General features: G+C 45.0%; 1 protein-coding gene across 5 annotated transcripts in view; it reads right to left on the reverse strand.

The window, feature by feature from the left end:
- The window catches only part of SLC29A3 (solute carrier family 29 member 3), a 70,856-nt gene that overhangs the window by 5,767 nt on the left and 51,819 nt on the right, over positions 1-13,270 (reverse strand). For 4 of the 5 annotated variants that reach the window (XM_072628276.1, XM_072628274.1, XM_072628275.1 and 1 more), the window contains 2 exons: positions 4,401-4,627; positions 447-609 (listed from right to left, as the gene is read on the reverse strand). In XM_072628276.1, the coding sequence (XP_072484377.1) occupies positions 447-609; positions 4,401-4,627 (390 nt within the window). The remainder of the gene's footprint in view (positions 1-446; positions 610-4,400; positions 4,628-13,270) is intronic. The other variant, XM_072628277.1, reaches the window with a different exon arrangement.

The raw sequence follows: 13,270 nt of genomic DNA on the forward strand, positions 1-13,270 counted from the left end.
CTGCCACTGACTGGTTGTGTGATCTTGAGTGAGTAACAGCCTGGACTCTGCTTCAATTGTTTCATCAGCAAATGTAGAATAATGGTTTCTGCCTTTTCTACTTGCCAGGGATCACCACAGAATCAACTGAAATAACACATGTGAAAGCACTTTGAAAAGCAAAGGAGGAGAAAGAAGGAAGGCTGGGTGTGGGGAGAGAGATACATTTGGTTGACAAAGGAAGAAAATCATGATCAGTAGCCTCTGGGCCAATCTTAGAGACTCCCTACCTCTGTTCTCAACTTGTAAGCTTTAGTTGTTGACAAGTTTCAGCTGAGAAGCCCACTTCCCCCATCTGTTGGGCATTCCACCTCTCACCTCCATTGCCCTCAACTCATCCTCATCTCCTTGTCGAATGCAATGAAACAATCCACCTACACTCAAGAGAACATGGAAGATGCCCTTACCTGGCATACTCAAGCTTGGGAAGGATCAGATACAGCCCAATGCAGATGATGATGAAGATGTCTGCTGTCAGAAAGAAAGCCAGGGCACAGTCTGTCACATCTTTGGATGCTGCCAGATCCACCAGTGAGGCCACGGCACTGATGGTCCCACCCATGGCCCCACCTATAGGCAATAACCAGACAATTGTCACGGAAAAAGAAGCAGACAATAAGGAAAAAAAAAATTCGTGTGCGTATGTGTGTGTGTGTTATATTGTCTACCCATTTCACTTTTTCCCTCCCTTTGGGCTTGATACTTCATCCACTCTATGCAATTCAAGGAGGCACTCTGCTAGTCCTGGAGATGCAAACACCAAAATGAAACAATGCTTTGAGCTTACAACCAATGATTCCTCTTCTAGCCCTCAGAACAACATCCATAGCAAATGGCCTCAACGAATTCCTTAATAAAACATACCTTATGGACTCCCATCAGAAACCTACCCATCCTCAGCTCCTTGCTCACACTCATCATACATCCCCAATGTCTTGCCAAGTCCTTACCTTTTCTGTCTTCACAGGATGTCCTCTAGCTGTGCCCTCCTCTCCACTCCCACAGCCAAGTCACCAAGTCACCACCTGCCTGGACTATGTCAACAGCCTCCTACGTGGTCTTTCTGTGTCAGCAATGCCCCGCTCTAATCCATTTCCCACACAGCTGCCAAAGTAATTTTCCTGACCCTGTCACTCTCATACTTAATCAACTCCAGTGGCTCCCCATTAACTCCAGGTTCAAGCTGTTTGGCATCTACAATCCTTCACAAACTGGTCCCAAATTATTTTTCCAGACACATTGCACATGATTCCCCTTTATGCATGCTATGGTTCGATCTAAGTGATCTTACAGCTCCTCACACACAGCACTTCATCTCCTGTCTTTGTCTGTTTACTCAAGCTCCCCCTCACCCCTGCCCCCACCTCATCTGCCCCAATGCCTTGAATGTACCCGATCTCACTTCTCCCCCTCCTCAAATTCCAGCTTATCTTCACAGATCAGCTTAGCCACCATTTTCCATATGAAGCCTTTCCTGATCTCTGTAGTTGCTAATACTTTTCTCCCCTTCTCCAAGATTATCTTGTATCTATTTTGCGTGCATTTTGTACATAATTATAGATTTCATGTTGTCTTTCCTAACTAGGTTGTAAAGTTCTCAAGGGCAAGGACTGTCTCTTTTGCTCTAATCTTCTCTTTGCCCGGCACTAGGTAAGTACTTAATAAAGGCTTGATTGACTGAGAAGCCTGGAAGGATCCTGACCCTGGCTAGAATGTCACATGAGTGCCAAATCTGGGCAGGGGATGCAAGAAGCCAGTTACAATTTAGAAAAAAGACTGAAATGGGGTGATCAGGTTGAGATAGAGAAAGAGAAAGAGTCAACACCTCTTCCCCACCCCTGACTTCTTTGCTTGTGTGTTTCTCAGCCACGGAGCTTCCTACTCTGCTCAGGACACCATGGTAGACACCCCCCACCCCCTTTCCATGACCTGGCTTTTGGTTTATGCTTGAACTCTCCTCCTAAGTTCGACCCTTATCTATTCTCCTAACCTTCCTTTCTGCCTGAGATATTCTCTGATCAATGGTACCTGTCAACCTGGCCTCAGGTTGGACATAAGCATGATGCCTTGTACAGCAACATCCCCACTCTCTGCTTACATCTCTATGGCTTAGAGATATATTGGAAGCAATGAGAACATGGTCACCAAAGGAGATCACTTCAATGGTCTCCAGCAAACATCTATGGATATGGGTGATTCGGAGATTAAAGGGTTAAACATTCCCTACCCTTTCCTCAGGTATTTGTCAATTCTCTCTCTTTTCCCACCTCTTTAAATAGCAATAATATCATGAAAGCTTTGCCAGCAGGGAAGGGGGCTGCGTCTAAGGACCTGTAATTACTACCTTGGCTTCTTATGGTATTTGGGGTTAAACTCGTTAAGAAATTCCCAGTCTGCCCCAAGGAAGAATATCTAAAAATCACTGTCTATTGATTCCTCTTGATCAAGCTCTCTCTTGCTCTCTCTCCCCCTGGTAGAGAATTTACAATATTATCATCAAGAACAAGGCAAGCCTCAGGGGAGCTCATCCTTCATGACTCCATACTTTTATCTCATCAGTTATGGAAATGCATGCAAATGAGAGTGTTTTAAAAATTCCAGCATAAAGCAAATGAATTGTTTCCTGAGATATGAACACTTGCAGAATTCCAGGAGAGTTTCTCCCCTCAATTAGAAGACAACAACAGCCAAAGATCATGTTTAAGCCATGATATTTCAAGCAGACAGCACCCCCCAAACTTGGGAAGGGTGATGAGGGACCTTCACCTAGGCTAACAGTACAGATTAAGTACCAAATCCATTAACCCCTTCCATGCTTTCTACCACCTTTCCTCAGAATACACCTGCATGATGAGGTGAATGCCAAGGGTAGACTGACAAATGTAGTGACTGGAAGACCACTTGCTTGTGGCCAGTGCAAATGGAAGGGCTGAAGTCGCTTTTATAATACTCTGGTAGATGGTAAGAGCACCAGGGGAAAAAAGAATCAGTGTCTAAGCCTGGGCAGCAGAGGACAGAGACAAAGAGGAAAGCACCCTGGCTTGGTGGACTTGAAGTATGGAGAGGTCTTCCCTCTCAGGTTAGCTCCCATTTATGCTGTCTTGTTACTGTTGTTGTTTAGGTGATTATAGCATTATTATAGTTGCCTCCTCTGTGTTCTGGGTACACCAAGGTGTACCCAACCAGAGTTAAGCTCTCTAAGGGAAGGACTGACTGAGTTCAGTCATGTCTGACTCTGTGACCCCATTTGGGGTTTTCAAGGCAATGATACTGGGGTGGTTTCACCATTTCCTTCTCCAACTCATTTTATAGATGAGGAAACTCAAGCAAAAAAGGGTTAAGTGGCTTGCCCACGGTCACAAGTGACTAGTATGTGCCTTCCACATAATATGCACTTAAGAAATGCTTTGAATTGAATTGAATATCCTGTCAAAGCCCTGAGCATTTTTTTTCACATACAGGGCAGGGAGTAGGCACATAAATCCTTTCTGAATGAACAAAGCAGCCCCCTACACTGGTGGTATCCAACTCTTTGAAACAGAGCCACTAAACCATACATTGTCATTGTGTTTGTCCTTTGTTCTTGAAGAGGACCATGACATCAAGATGATGACATGACTTGCAGTTGACTTTGATTTGAATGAGGAAGGGCTGTGCAAGGTCACCAGCCTCACTTTCTCCTCCAGATATTCATCAGTGGCCAGATATTCATCAGGATGACTGGAGATGGTCTAGGATGCAATGGTAAACTCTGGCCATTTTAGGCTAAGGTCTTATTGGATTCTCACTTTGAATGGGATACCCCATTCAATGAATAGGCTTGTTTAAGTTGTCACTCAAGGAATGGCTCCTTTGATAAAAAAAAAAATCAAACTGGAAGGGGAAGACCCTCAGAGTTCCTGGGAGAAAGAGAAATAGTTACTATTTAATATTTACATACAGATCCCTCGGGGCCACACATTGATTTAGAAAACCACATAGTCACATTATCTATGGTTTACTTCTTCTGTTCAATAGTTCCCCATTACATTTTAATTTAATTCAGACCAGAATTAAGAGTGCTGTGGGCTTGTGAGCTGAACCCCACCAAGGCCTACACTATGAGAAGGAAAGTCAACTCCAGATCAGGTCAGAAGAACCTAGGGAAAGCCCAGGCTCAGCCCACTCAATCTGTTACTCATGGCATCCATTTATAAGCTGTACAATGGAGGTGAGGGGTAGGGGGTGTTTACTACTGATTCAGGATCTGGAATACTTCAAAGCCAATCAATACATGGTTCAGATTCTACCCCCAGTATGGATGCCTCCCTGGAAGAAGTTAGCCAGCCTGCCTTTCTGCCCACCTGGATGGTTGTTCTCACCTGATATCAGAGCCTGAGAGTTCCTCATGGGGAAGGAGGCAGCAAGGCCAAAGATACTGCTGTTGAAGATGGTGGCAGTCCCACTGAGGACCACCATGCAGATGATGGTGATGACAAAGAAGGAAAAAGTCCACGAGGAGGTGTCCACTTTCACCAGCACCGTTATCACCACAAAAACCACCAGCAGAATGGCCAAGGAGGTCAAGACGCGAACATGGACTGATACCCTGCCAAGGAGATTTGATTAATTTGTTGTGGCTAAATTTCTGGTGTGGAGGTCCCGGGGGATCGTAAATGTCCTACTTAGAGAGTCAGCTGTGAAGAAATAAATAGCCCCAGCCAGATGGACGCACTCTCTGATGGCTTTGTCCACACCAACCAGAATCACTAGGGGACTCAGAGCCAGGTGGCAAAAGCTTCACCAGAAATTTGAGTAGGGATGAGGGCGTGGTGGTGGAAAGGAGGGAAAGAAGGGACAAGGGAAAGAGGAAAGGGGCAAATTTGCCAAAGAATGTGGGGCAAGAAGAGAAGAAAAAGAGCGTCTGGCTTTAATTTTTAGGAATAAAAGCTTGAAAAAAAAGTTTATAGAACTGAGAGGCTGGATAAAACATAAAAATTAATAATCGCACAGAATATTTCTCAAAGTATTTTCATATCTATTACTTAAGAACATGCATTGGGGGCAGAGCCAAGATGGCGGAGTAGAAAGACGCACATACACATAGCTCCGAACCCACAACCCATAGAATGGCTACAGGGAAGTAACTCACGGCAAATTCTGGACCCAGAGGCCACGGAATATTGGAGCAAGGGAGATTTCTGTTCTGGAGAGACCTGCAAACCTCTAGCGGGGGGTCCTTCGCGCTGCGGACTGGGCGCCGGGACTGGGAGCTGAGTGCAGCCCTGTCACGGTCGTGGCACCGAGAGGAAAAGATCTGAGTGGGCTTCAGGGACGGGATCTCCAGGGGCCACGCGGGTCCCTCCACCCACAGAGGGACCTGCAAACCTCTTGCAAAAGGTCCTTCGCGCTGCAGACGTGGAACCCAGCCCAGACCTGCTGCGGCCGCGGCCGTGGCACCGAGAGATACAGATCCGAGCAGGCTTCAGGGACGGGATCTCCAGTGGCCGCACAAGTCCCTCCACCCACAGGTGACGGGGGTCGGTGAGAGAATCTCTTTGGTGGGTCGAGAGGGGAGTGGGGTGCCCCCATAACTCAGGCCCCCCCAGGAGGTAGAAGCTGAGAGGCAGCTGCAGACTGGGGCTCCCCAAGGGGGCAGGAGCCTGGATCCATTGTGGAAGGTCTGTGCATAAACCCCCTGAGGGAACTGAGCCTGAGAGGCGGCCCTGCCCCGACCTGACCACCTGAACTTAATCTCACACTGAATAGCAGCCCCCGCCAAAAGCCCTAAGGCTGGAAGCAGCATTTGAATCTCAGACCCCAAATGCTGGCTGGGAGGATCAGGAGGCGAGGTGGGTGTGAGGAAAATATTCAGAGGTCAAGTCACTGGCTGGGAAAATGCCCAGAAAAGGGAAAAGAAATAAGACTATAGAAGGCTACTTTCTTGGAGAACAGGCATTTCCTCCCTTCCTTTCTGATGAGGAAGAACAATGCTTACCATCAGGCAAAGACACAGAAATCAAGGCTTCTGTGTCCCAGCCCACCCAATGCGATCAGGCCATGGAAGAGCTCAAAAAGAATTTTGAAAATCAAGTTAGAGAGGTAGAGGAAAGCTGGGAAGAGAAATGAGAGACATGAAGTCAAAGCATGAACAGCAGATCAGCTCCCTGCTAAAGGAGACCCAAAAAAATGTTGAAGAAATTAACACCTTGAAAACTAGCCTAACTCAATTGGCAAAAGAGGTTCAAAAAGCCAATGAGGAGAAGAATGCTTTCAAAAGCAGAATTAGCCAAATGGAAAAGGAGGTCCAAAAGCTCACTGAAGAAAATAGTTCTTTCAAAATTAGAATGGCACAGATGGAGGCTAATGACTTTATGCAAAACCAAGAAATCACAGAACAAAGACAGAAGAATGGAAAAATGGAAGATAATGTGAAATATCTCATTGGAAAAACAACTGACCTGGAAAATAGATTCAGGAGAGACAATTTAAAAATTATGGGACTACCTGAAAGCCATGATCAAAAGAAGAGCCTAGACATCATCTTTCATGAAATTATCAAGGAAAACTGCCCTGAGATTCTAGAACCAGAGGACAAAATACATATTCAAGGAATCCACAGAACACCGCCTGAAAGAGATCCAAAAAGAGAAACTCCTAGGAACATTGTGGCCAAATTCCAGAGTTCCCAGGTCTAGGAGAAAATATTGCAAGCAGCTAGAAAGAAACAATTCAAGTATTGTGGAAATACAATCAGCATAACACAAGATCTAGCAGCCTCTACATTAAGGGATCGAAGGGCATGGAATAGGATATTCCAGAAGTCAAAGGAACTAGGACTAAAACCAAGAATCACCTACCCAGCAAAACTGAGTATAATACTTCAGGGGAAAAACTGGTCTTTCAATGAAATAGAGGATTTTCAAGCATTCTTGATGAAAAGACCAGAGTTGAAAAGAAAATTTGACTTTCAAACACAAGAATGAAGAGAACCATGAAAAGGTGAACAGCAAAGAGAAGTCATAAGGCACTTACTAAAGTTGAACTGTTTACATTCCTACATGGAAAGACAATATTTGTAACTCTTGAAACATTTCAGTATCTGGGTACTGGGTGGGATTACACACACATGCACACACACACATACATAGAGACAGAGTGCACAGAGTGAATTGAAGAGGATGGGATCATATCTTAAAAAAAAAATGAAATCAAGCAGTGAGAGAGAAATATATTGGGAGGAGAAAGGGAGAAATGGAATGGGGCAAATTATCTCTCATAAAAGAGGCAAGCAAAAGACTCATTAGTGGAGGGATAATGAAGAGAGGTGAGAGAAAACCATGAAGTCTACTCTCATCACATTCCACTAAAGGAAAGAATAAAATGCACACTCATTTTGATAGGAAAACCTATCTCACAATACAGGAAAGTGGGGGATAAGGGGACAAGCAGGGTGGGGGGGATGATAGAAGGGAGGGCATGGGGAGGAGAGTGCAATTCGAGGTCGACACTCATGGGGAGGGATAGGATCAAAAGAGAATAGAAGTAATGGGGGACAGGATAGGATGGAGGGAAATATAGTTAGTCCTATACAACACAACTATTATGGAAGTCATTTGCAAAACTACACAGATTTGGCCTATATTGAATTGCTTACCTTCCAAAGGGAAGGGGTGGAGAGGGAGGGAGGTAAAGAAGTTGGAACTCAAAGTGTTAGGATCAACTGTCGAGTAATGTTCTTGCCACTAGGAAATAAGAAATACAGGTAAAGGGGTATAGAAAGCTATCTGGCCCTACAGGACAAAAGAGAAGACGGAGACAAGGGCAGAGAGGGATGATAGAAGAGAGAGCAGATTGGTCATCGGGGCAATTAGAATGCTTGGTGTTTGGGGGGGGAGGGGATAAAAGGGGAGAAAATTTGTAACCCAAAATTTTGTGAAAATGAATGTTAAAAGTTAAATAAATAAATTTAATTAAAAAAAAAAAAAGAACATGCATTTAGGGTTGGAAGGGATCTTAAGAGAGCAATCCTGTTCAACCCTCTTTTTTTACAGATGTATCTCACAGGGTGGTCTTAAGGCTTAAAATGCAATAATATTTATAAAGGGCCTAGCACATAGTAGGTGCTCAATAAATGCTTCTATGTATATGTGTGTATGTGTATAGATACATATATTTTGAGGTAAGCAAAGCAGGTTCCATCAGCCCCATTTAACACAATTCAGGACCTTGGGCAAGGGACTTGAGCTCTGCGGGCCTTAATTCCCTCATTGGTTAAATGAATGAGAATCAGATGGTCTCTGAAATATCTTTTGACTTTAAAATCTAGATAGAGAAAATGAAGTAGAGAGGTTAAATAGCTGACCAAGGCCACCCACTGGGTCAAAGCAAGGCCGAGATCAATAACTGACCAGTCAATAAATGCTTTTAAAGCACCTACTGTGTGCCAGACACTCTGTTAAGTGCTGGATGACAGCCCAGGTCTTCTGAGGTCCAGCTCAGTGATCACTCCATCCATCAGAGATGCTACCCTGTCCTTACTCTACAACCCCTCCTTTTGGTAGCTTCCACTGCTCCCAGAATCCTGAGCATAATGGCAGCTGCTGCCTCTCCTGGATGCCTCCAACAATTCAGCACTGGCTCGTGGTCTAGGAGGCAGCTAATTGGACAGCTCCAGGGGGAGCTGAAGGCATTTTCGCTTTAAGCATGCCACAGGGGTTGGGAACTCTACTGGGACTGACTGGGGAGCAGCTTTAACCTTTGTTCCACTGAGTGAGAGCCTGCGTCCCATCCCATCCCACAGAGATCTCTGTCATAGGAGCGCTCTCCAGGCAGCAGCAGGAGCAGGAGACCCACCCTGAGAGCTCACCTAGGTAACAGCTGGCTACTAAGGTAACAAGAGGCCAATGGGGAGAAGAAACAGCCAGTCTAAAGGAAGTCAGCTGGAGAGAGAGGTAAGGCCAGGTCCCATGTGGCTAAGACCCATTCCTCTGGGCAAGGAAGGACTGAAGAAACTAATAACCAGAGAGAGAAGAGAATGCAGGGCAATATGTCAAACACTTCCAAGGTAGGTGTCACAGGCCTTAGGTTCAAATTGACTCTAACCCTTATCACCTGTGTGACTGTGGGAAAGTCTCTAGCCTTGTGCCTCAGTTTCTTCTATTGTAAAATGTAAGGGGGTTGGACTAGAGGGTCTTTTTGGTTTCCTTCAGGTCTAAATCTAGGATCCCATGAACCATCATCTACCAGCTGAGTGTATACATGGAACTTCTTGAGCCTGAGTTTTCTCAGCTGTAAAAGTTATTAATCTGGTGATAGGTTCTTAATCTGGTGATAGATATCAGGGGGTGGTCTGAGAACTTGGATGGGAATAAAATTTTCATTATTATCATTACAATTTAAATCATCATTTCATTACTATCATTAACCTCTAACTTAAATTTAGCATTTACGGGGGCGGAGCCAAGATGGCGGAGTAGAAAGACGCACATACACATAGCTCCGAACCCACAACCCATAGAATGGCTACAGGGAAGTAACTCACGGCAAATTCTGGACCCAGAGGCCACGCAATATTGGAGCAAGGGAGATTTCTGTTCTGGAGAGACCTGCAAACCTCTAGCGGGGGGTCCTTCGCGCTGCGGACTGGGCGCCGGGACTGGGAGCTGAGTGCAGCCCTGTCACGGTCGTGGCACCGAGAGGAAAAGATCTGAGTGGGCTTCAGGGACGGGATCTCCAGGGGCCACGCGGGTCCCTCCACCCACAGAGGGACCTGCAAACCTCTCGCAAAAGGTCCTTCGCGCTGCAGACGTGGAACCCAGCCCAGACCTGCTGCGGCCACGGCCGTGGCACCGAGAGATACAGATCCGAGCAGGCTTCAGGGACGGGATCTCCAGTGGCCGCACAAGTCCCTCCACCCACAGGTGACGGGGGTCGGTGAGAGAATCTCTTTGGTGGGTCGAGAGGGGAGTGGGGTGCCCCCATAACTCAGGCCCCCCCAGGAGGTAGAAGCTGAGAGGCAGCTGCAGACTGGGGCTCCCCAAGGGGGCAGGAGCCTGGATCCATTGTGGAAGGTCTGTGCATAAACCCCCTGAGGGAACTGAGCCTGAGAGGCGGCCCTGCCCCGACCTGACCACCTGAACTTAATCTCACACTGAATAGCAGCCCCCGCCAAAAGCCCTAAGGCTGGAAGCAGCATTTGAATCTCAGACCCCAAATGCTGGCTGGGAGGATCAGGAGGCGAGGTGGGTGTGAGGAAAATATTCAGAGGTCAAGTCACTGGCTGGGAAAATGCCCAGAAAAGGGAAAAGAAATAAGACTATAGAAGGCTACTTTCTTGGAGAACAGGCATTTCCTCCCTTCCTTTCTGATGAGGAAGAACAATGCTTACCATCAGGCAAAGACACAGAAATCAAGGCTTCTGTGTCCCAGCCCACCCAATGCGATCAGGCCATGGAAGAGCTCAAAAAGAATTTTGAAAATCAAGTTAGAGAGGTAGAGGAAAGCTGGGAAGAGAAATGAGAGACATGAAGTCAAAGCATGAACAGCAGATCAGCTCCCTGCTAAAGGAGACCCAAAAAAATGTTGAAGAAATTAACACCTTGAAAACTAGCCTAACTCAATTGGCAAAAGAGGTTCAAAAAGCCAATGAGGAGAAGAATGCTTTCAAAAGCAGAATTAGCCAAATGGAAAAGGAGGTCCAAAAGCTCACTGAAGAAAATAGTTCTTTCAAAATTAGAATGGCACAGATGGAGGCTAATGACTTTATGCAAAACCAAGAAATCACAGAACAAAGACAGAAGAATGGAAAAATGGAAGATAATGTGAAATATCTCATTGGAAAAACAACTGACCTGGAAAATAGATTCAGGAGAGACAATTTAAAAATTATGGGACTACCTGAAAGCCATGATCAAAAGAAGAGCCTAGACATCATCTTTCATGAAATTATCAAGGAAAACTGCCCTGAGATTCTAGAACCAGAGGACAAAATACATATTCAAGGAATCCACAGAACACCGCCTGAAAGAGATCCAAAAAGAGAAACTCCTAGGAACATTGTGGCCAAATTCCAGAGTTCCCAGGTCTAGGAGAAAATATTGCAAGCAGCTAGAAAGAAACAATTCAAGTATTGTGGAAATACAATCAGCATAACACAAGATCTAGCAGCCTCTACATTAAGGGATCGAAGGGCATGGAATAGGATATTCCAGAAGTCAAAGGAACTAGGACTAAAACCAAGAATCACCTACCCAGCAAAACTGAGTATAATACTTCAGGGGAAAAACTGGTCTTTCAATGAAATAGAGGATTTTCAAGCATTCTTGATGAAAAGACCAGAGTTGAAAAGAAAATTTGACTTTCAAACACAAGAATGAAGAGAACCATGAAAAGGTGAACAGCAAAGAGAAGTCATAAGGCACTTACTAAAGTTGAACTGTTTACATTCCTACATGGAAAGACAATATTTGTAACTCTTGAAACATTTCAGTATCTGGGTACTGGGTGGGATTACACACACATGCACACACACACATACATAGAGACAGAGTGCACAGAGTGAATTGAAGAGGATGGGATCATATCTTAAAAAAAAAAATGAAATCAAGCAGTGAGAGAGAAATATATTAGGAGGAGAAAGGGAGAAATGGAATGGGGCAAATTATCTCTCATAAAAGAGGCAAGCAAAAGACTCATTAGTGGAGGGATAAAGAGGGGAGGTGAGAGAAAACCATGAAGTCTACTCTCATCACATTCCACTAAAGGAAAGAATAAAATGCACACTCATTTTGGTAGGAAAACTTATCTCACAATACAGGAAAGTGGGGGATAAGGGGAAAAGCAGAGTGGGGGGGATGATAGCAGGGAGGGCATGGGGAGGAGAGTGCAATTCGAGGTCGACACTCATGGGGAGGGATAGGATCAAAAGAGAATAGAAGTAATGGGGGACAGGATAGGATGGAGGGAAATATAGTTAGTCCTATACAACACAACTATTATGGAAGTCATTTGCAAAACTACACAGATTTGGCCTATATTGAATTGCTTGCCTTCCAAAGGGAAGGGGTGGAGAGGGAGGGAGGTAAAGAAGTTGGAACTCAAAGTGTTAGGATCAACTGTCGAGTAATGTTCTTGCCACTAGGAAATAAGAAATACAGGTAAAGGGGTATAGAAAGCTATCTGGCCCTACAGGACAAAAGAGAAGACGGAGACAAGGGCAGAGAGGGATGATAGAAGAGAGAGCAGATTGGTCATCGGGGCAATTAGAATGCTTGGTGTTTGGGGGGGGAGGGGATAAAAGGGGAGAAAATTTGTAACCCAAAATTTTGTGAAAATGAATGTTAAAAGTTAAATAAATAAATTTAATTTTAAAAAAATAAATTTAGCATTTACTTTCATTAGGAATTAATTTTTTAAAGTGAATCCCTAGGTTTCTCTGGGCTTTCAAACAACATTAAAAATGATGTCTTGGACTAGGTGGTCTCTAAGTTCCCTTTCAGTTCTATGATCCTTAGGTAGGATGTAGTAGGTAGCAGTAGCCTCAAAAGTGAGGAAGCTCTGGGTTCAGGTCCTGACACACTCTAGCTATTCGATCCTCTTTAAGTCAATTGCAGAACAGGTGCTAGTGAGGGTAGTTTCCTCACTGAGAGTTCCCTACACCAAGAAAAGGGAGGGGAGAAAACAACAAAAATGAAACACAATCTAACACTCTCATTTCCTATTTGTCCTGTCTGCAGCTCATTTGTGCATCATCTGCTGTGAGTCTCTCACACAGGGACTGGCTTTTGGAGTGCGTGGCACAGAGTAGGTGCTTGACTGATGTTCACAAACTGATTTTTGGAGTCCCTCTCCACCAGCCGGGCTGTGACTCTCCAACCAGGATGGGAAGATGTCTGCTCTGAATGAACCAACAATCACCTAGATAAAGTGAAAATACTGTTGGCAGGATGGAAGCCATCACATGTGCCCAACTCTAAGGTTACTTATAGACAACAGGACTTAGCAATGTAACCCAGGGCAAGGTAAGAAAGGGATCCTAGAAGGAAATGTTAAGTGGATTTTCAAAGGGAGTGGATTTTAAAGGCTTCCTCTGGCCCCCAAGTGAAGGTCCCTCAGCTACTTGGCCTTCTCCAATCCAAGAGGCCCCAGTTTCCCCAAGCACATTCTGTCTCCTAATAACCTGCTGAATAAACTGGCCCCATGGACCAGAACCTCCAGACGTGAGCCTGAAGCCCTCAGTAATTATGCCCTG

This window comes from Notamacropus eugenii, chromosome 1 (genome assembly GCF_028372415.1).
Source record: "Notamacropus eugenii isolate mMacEug1 chromosome 1, mMacEug1.pri_v2, whole genome shotgun sequence".
In the NCBI taxonomy this organism is placed as follows: Eukaryota; Metazoa; Chordata; class Mammalia; order Diprotodontia; family Macropodidae; genus Notamacropus; species Notamacropus eugenii.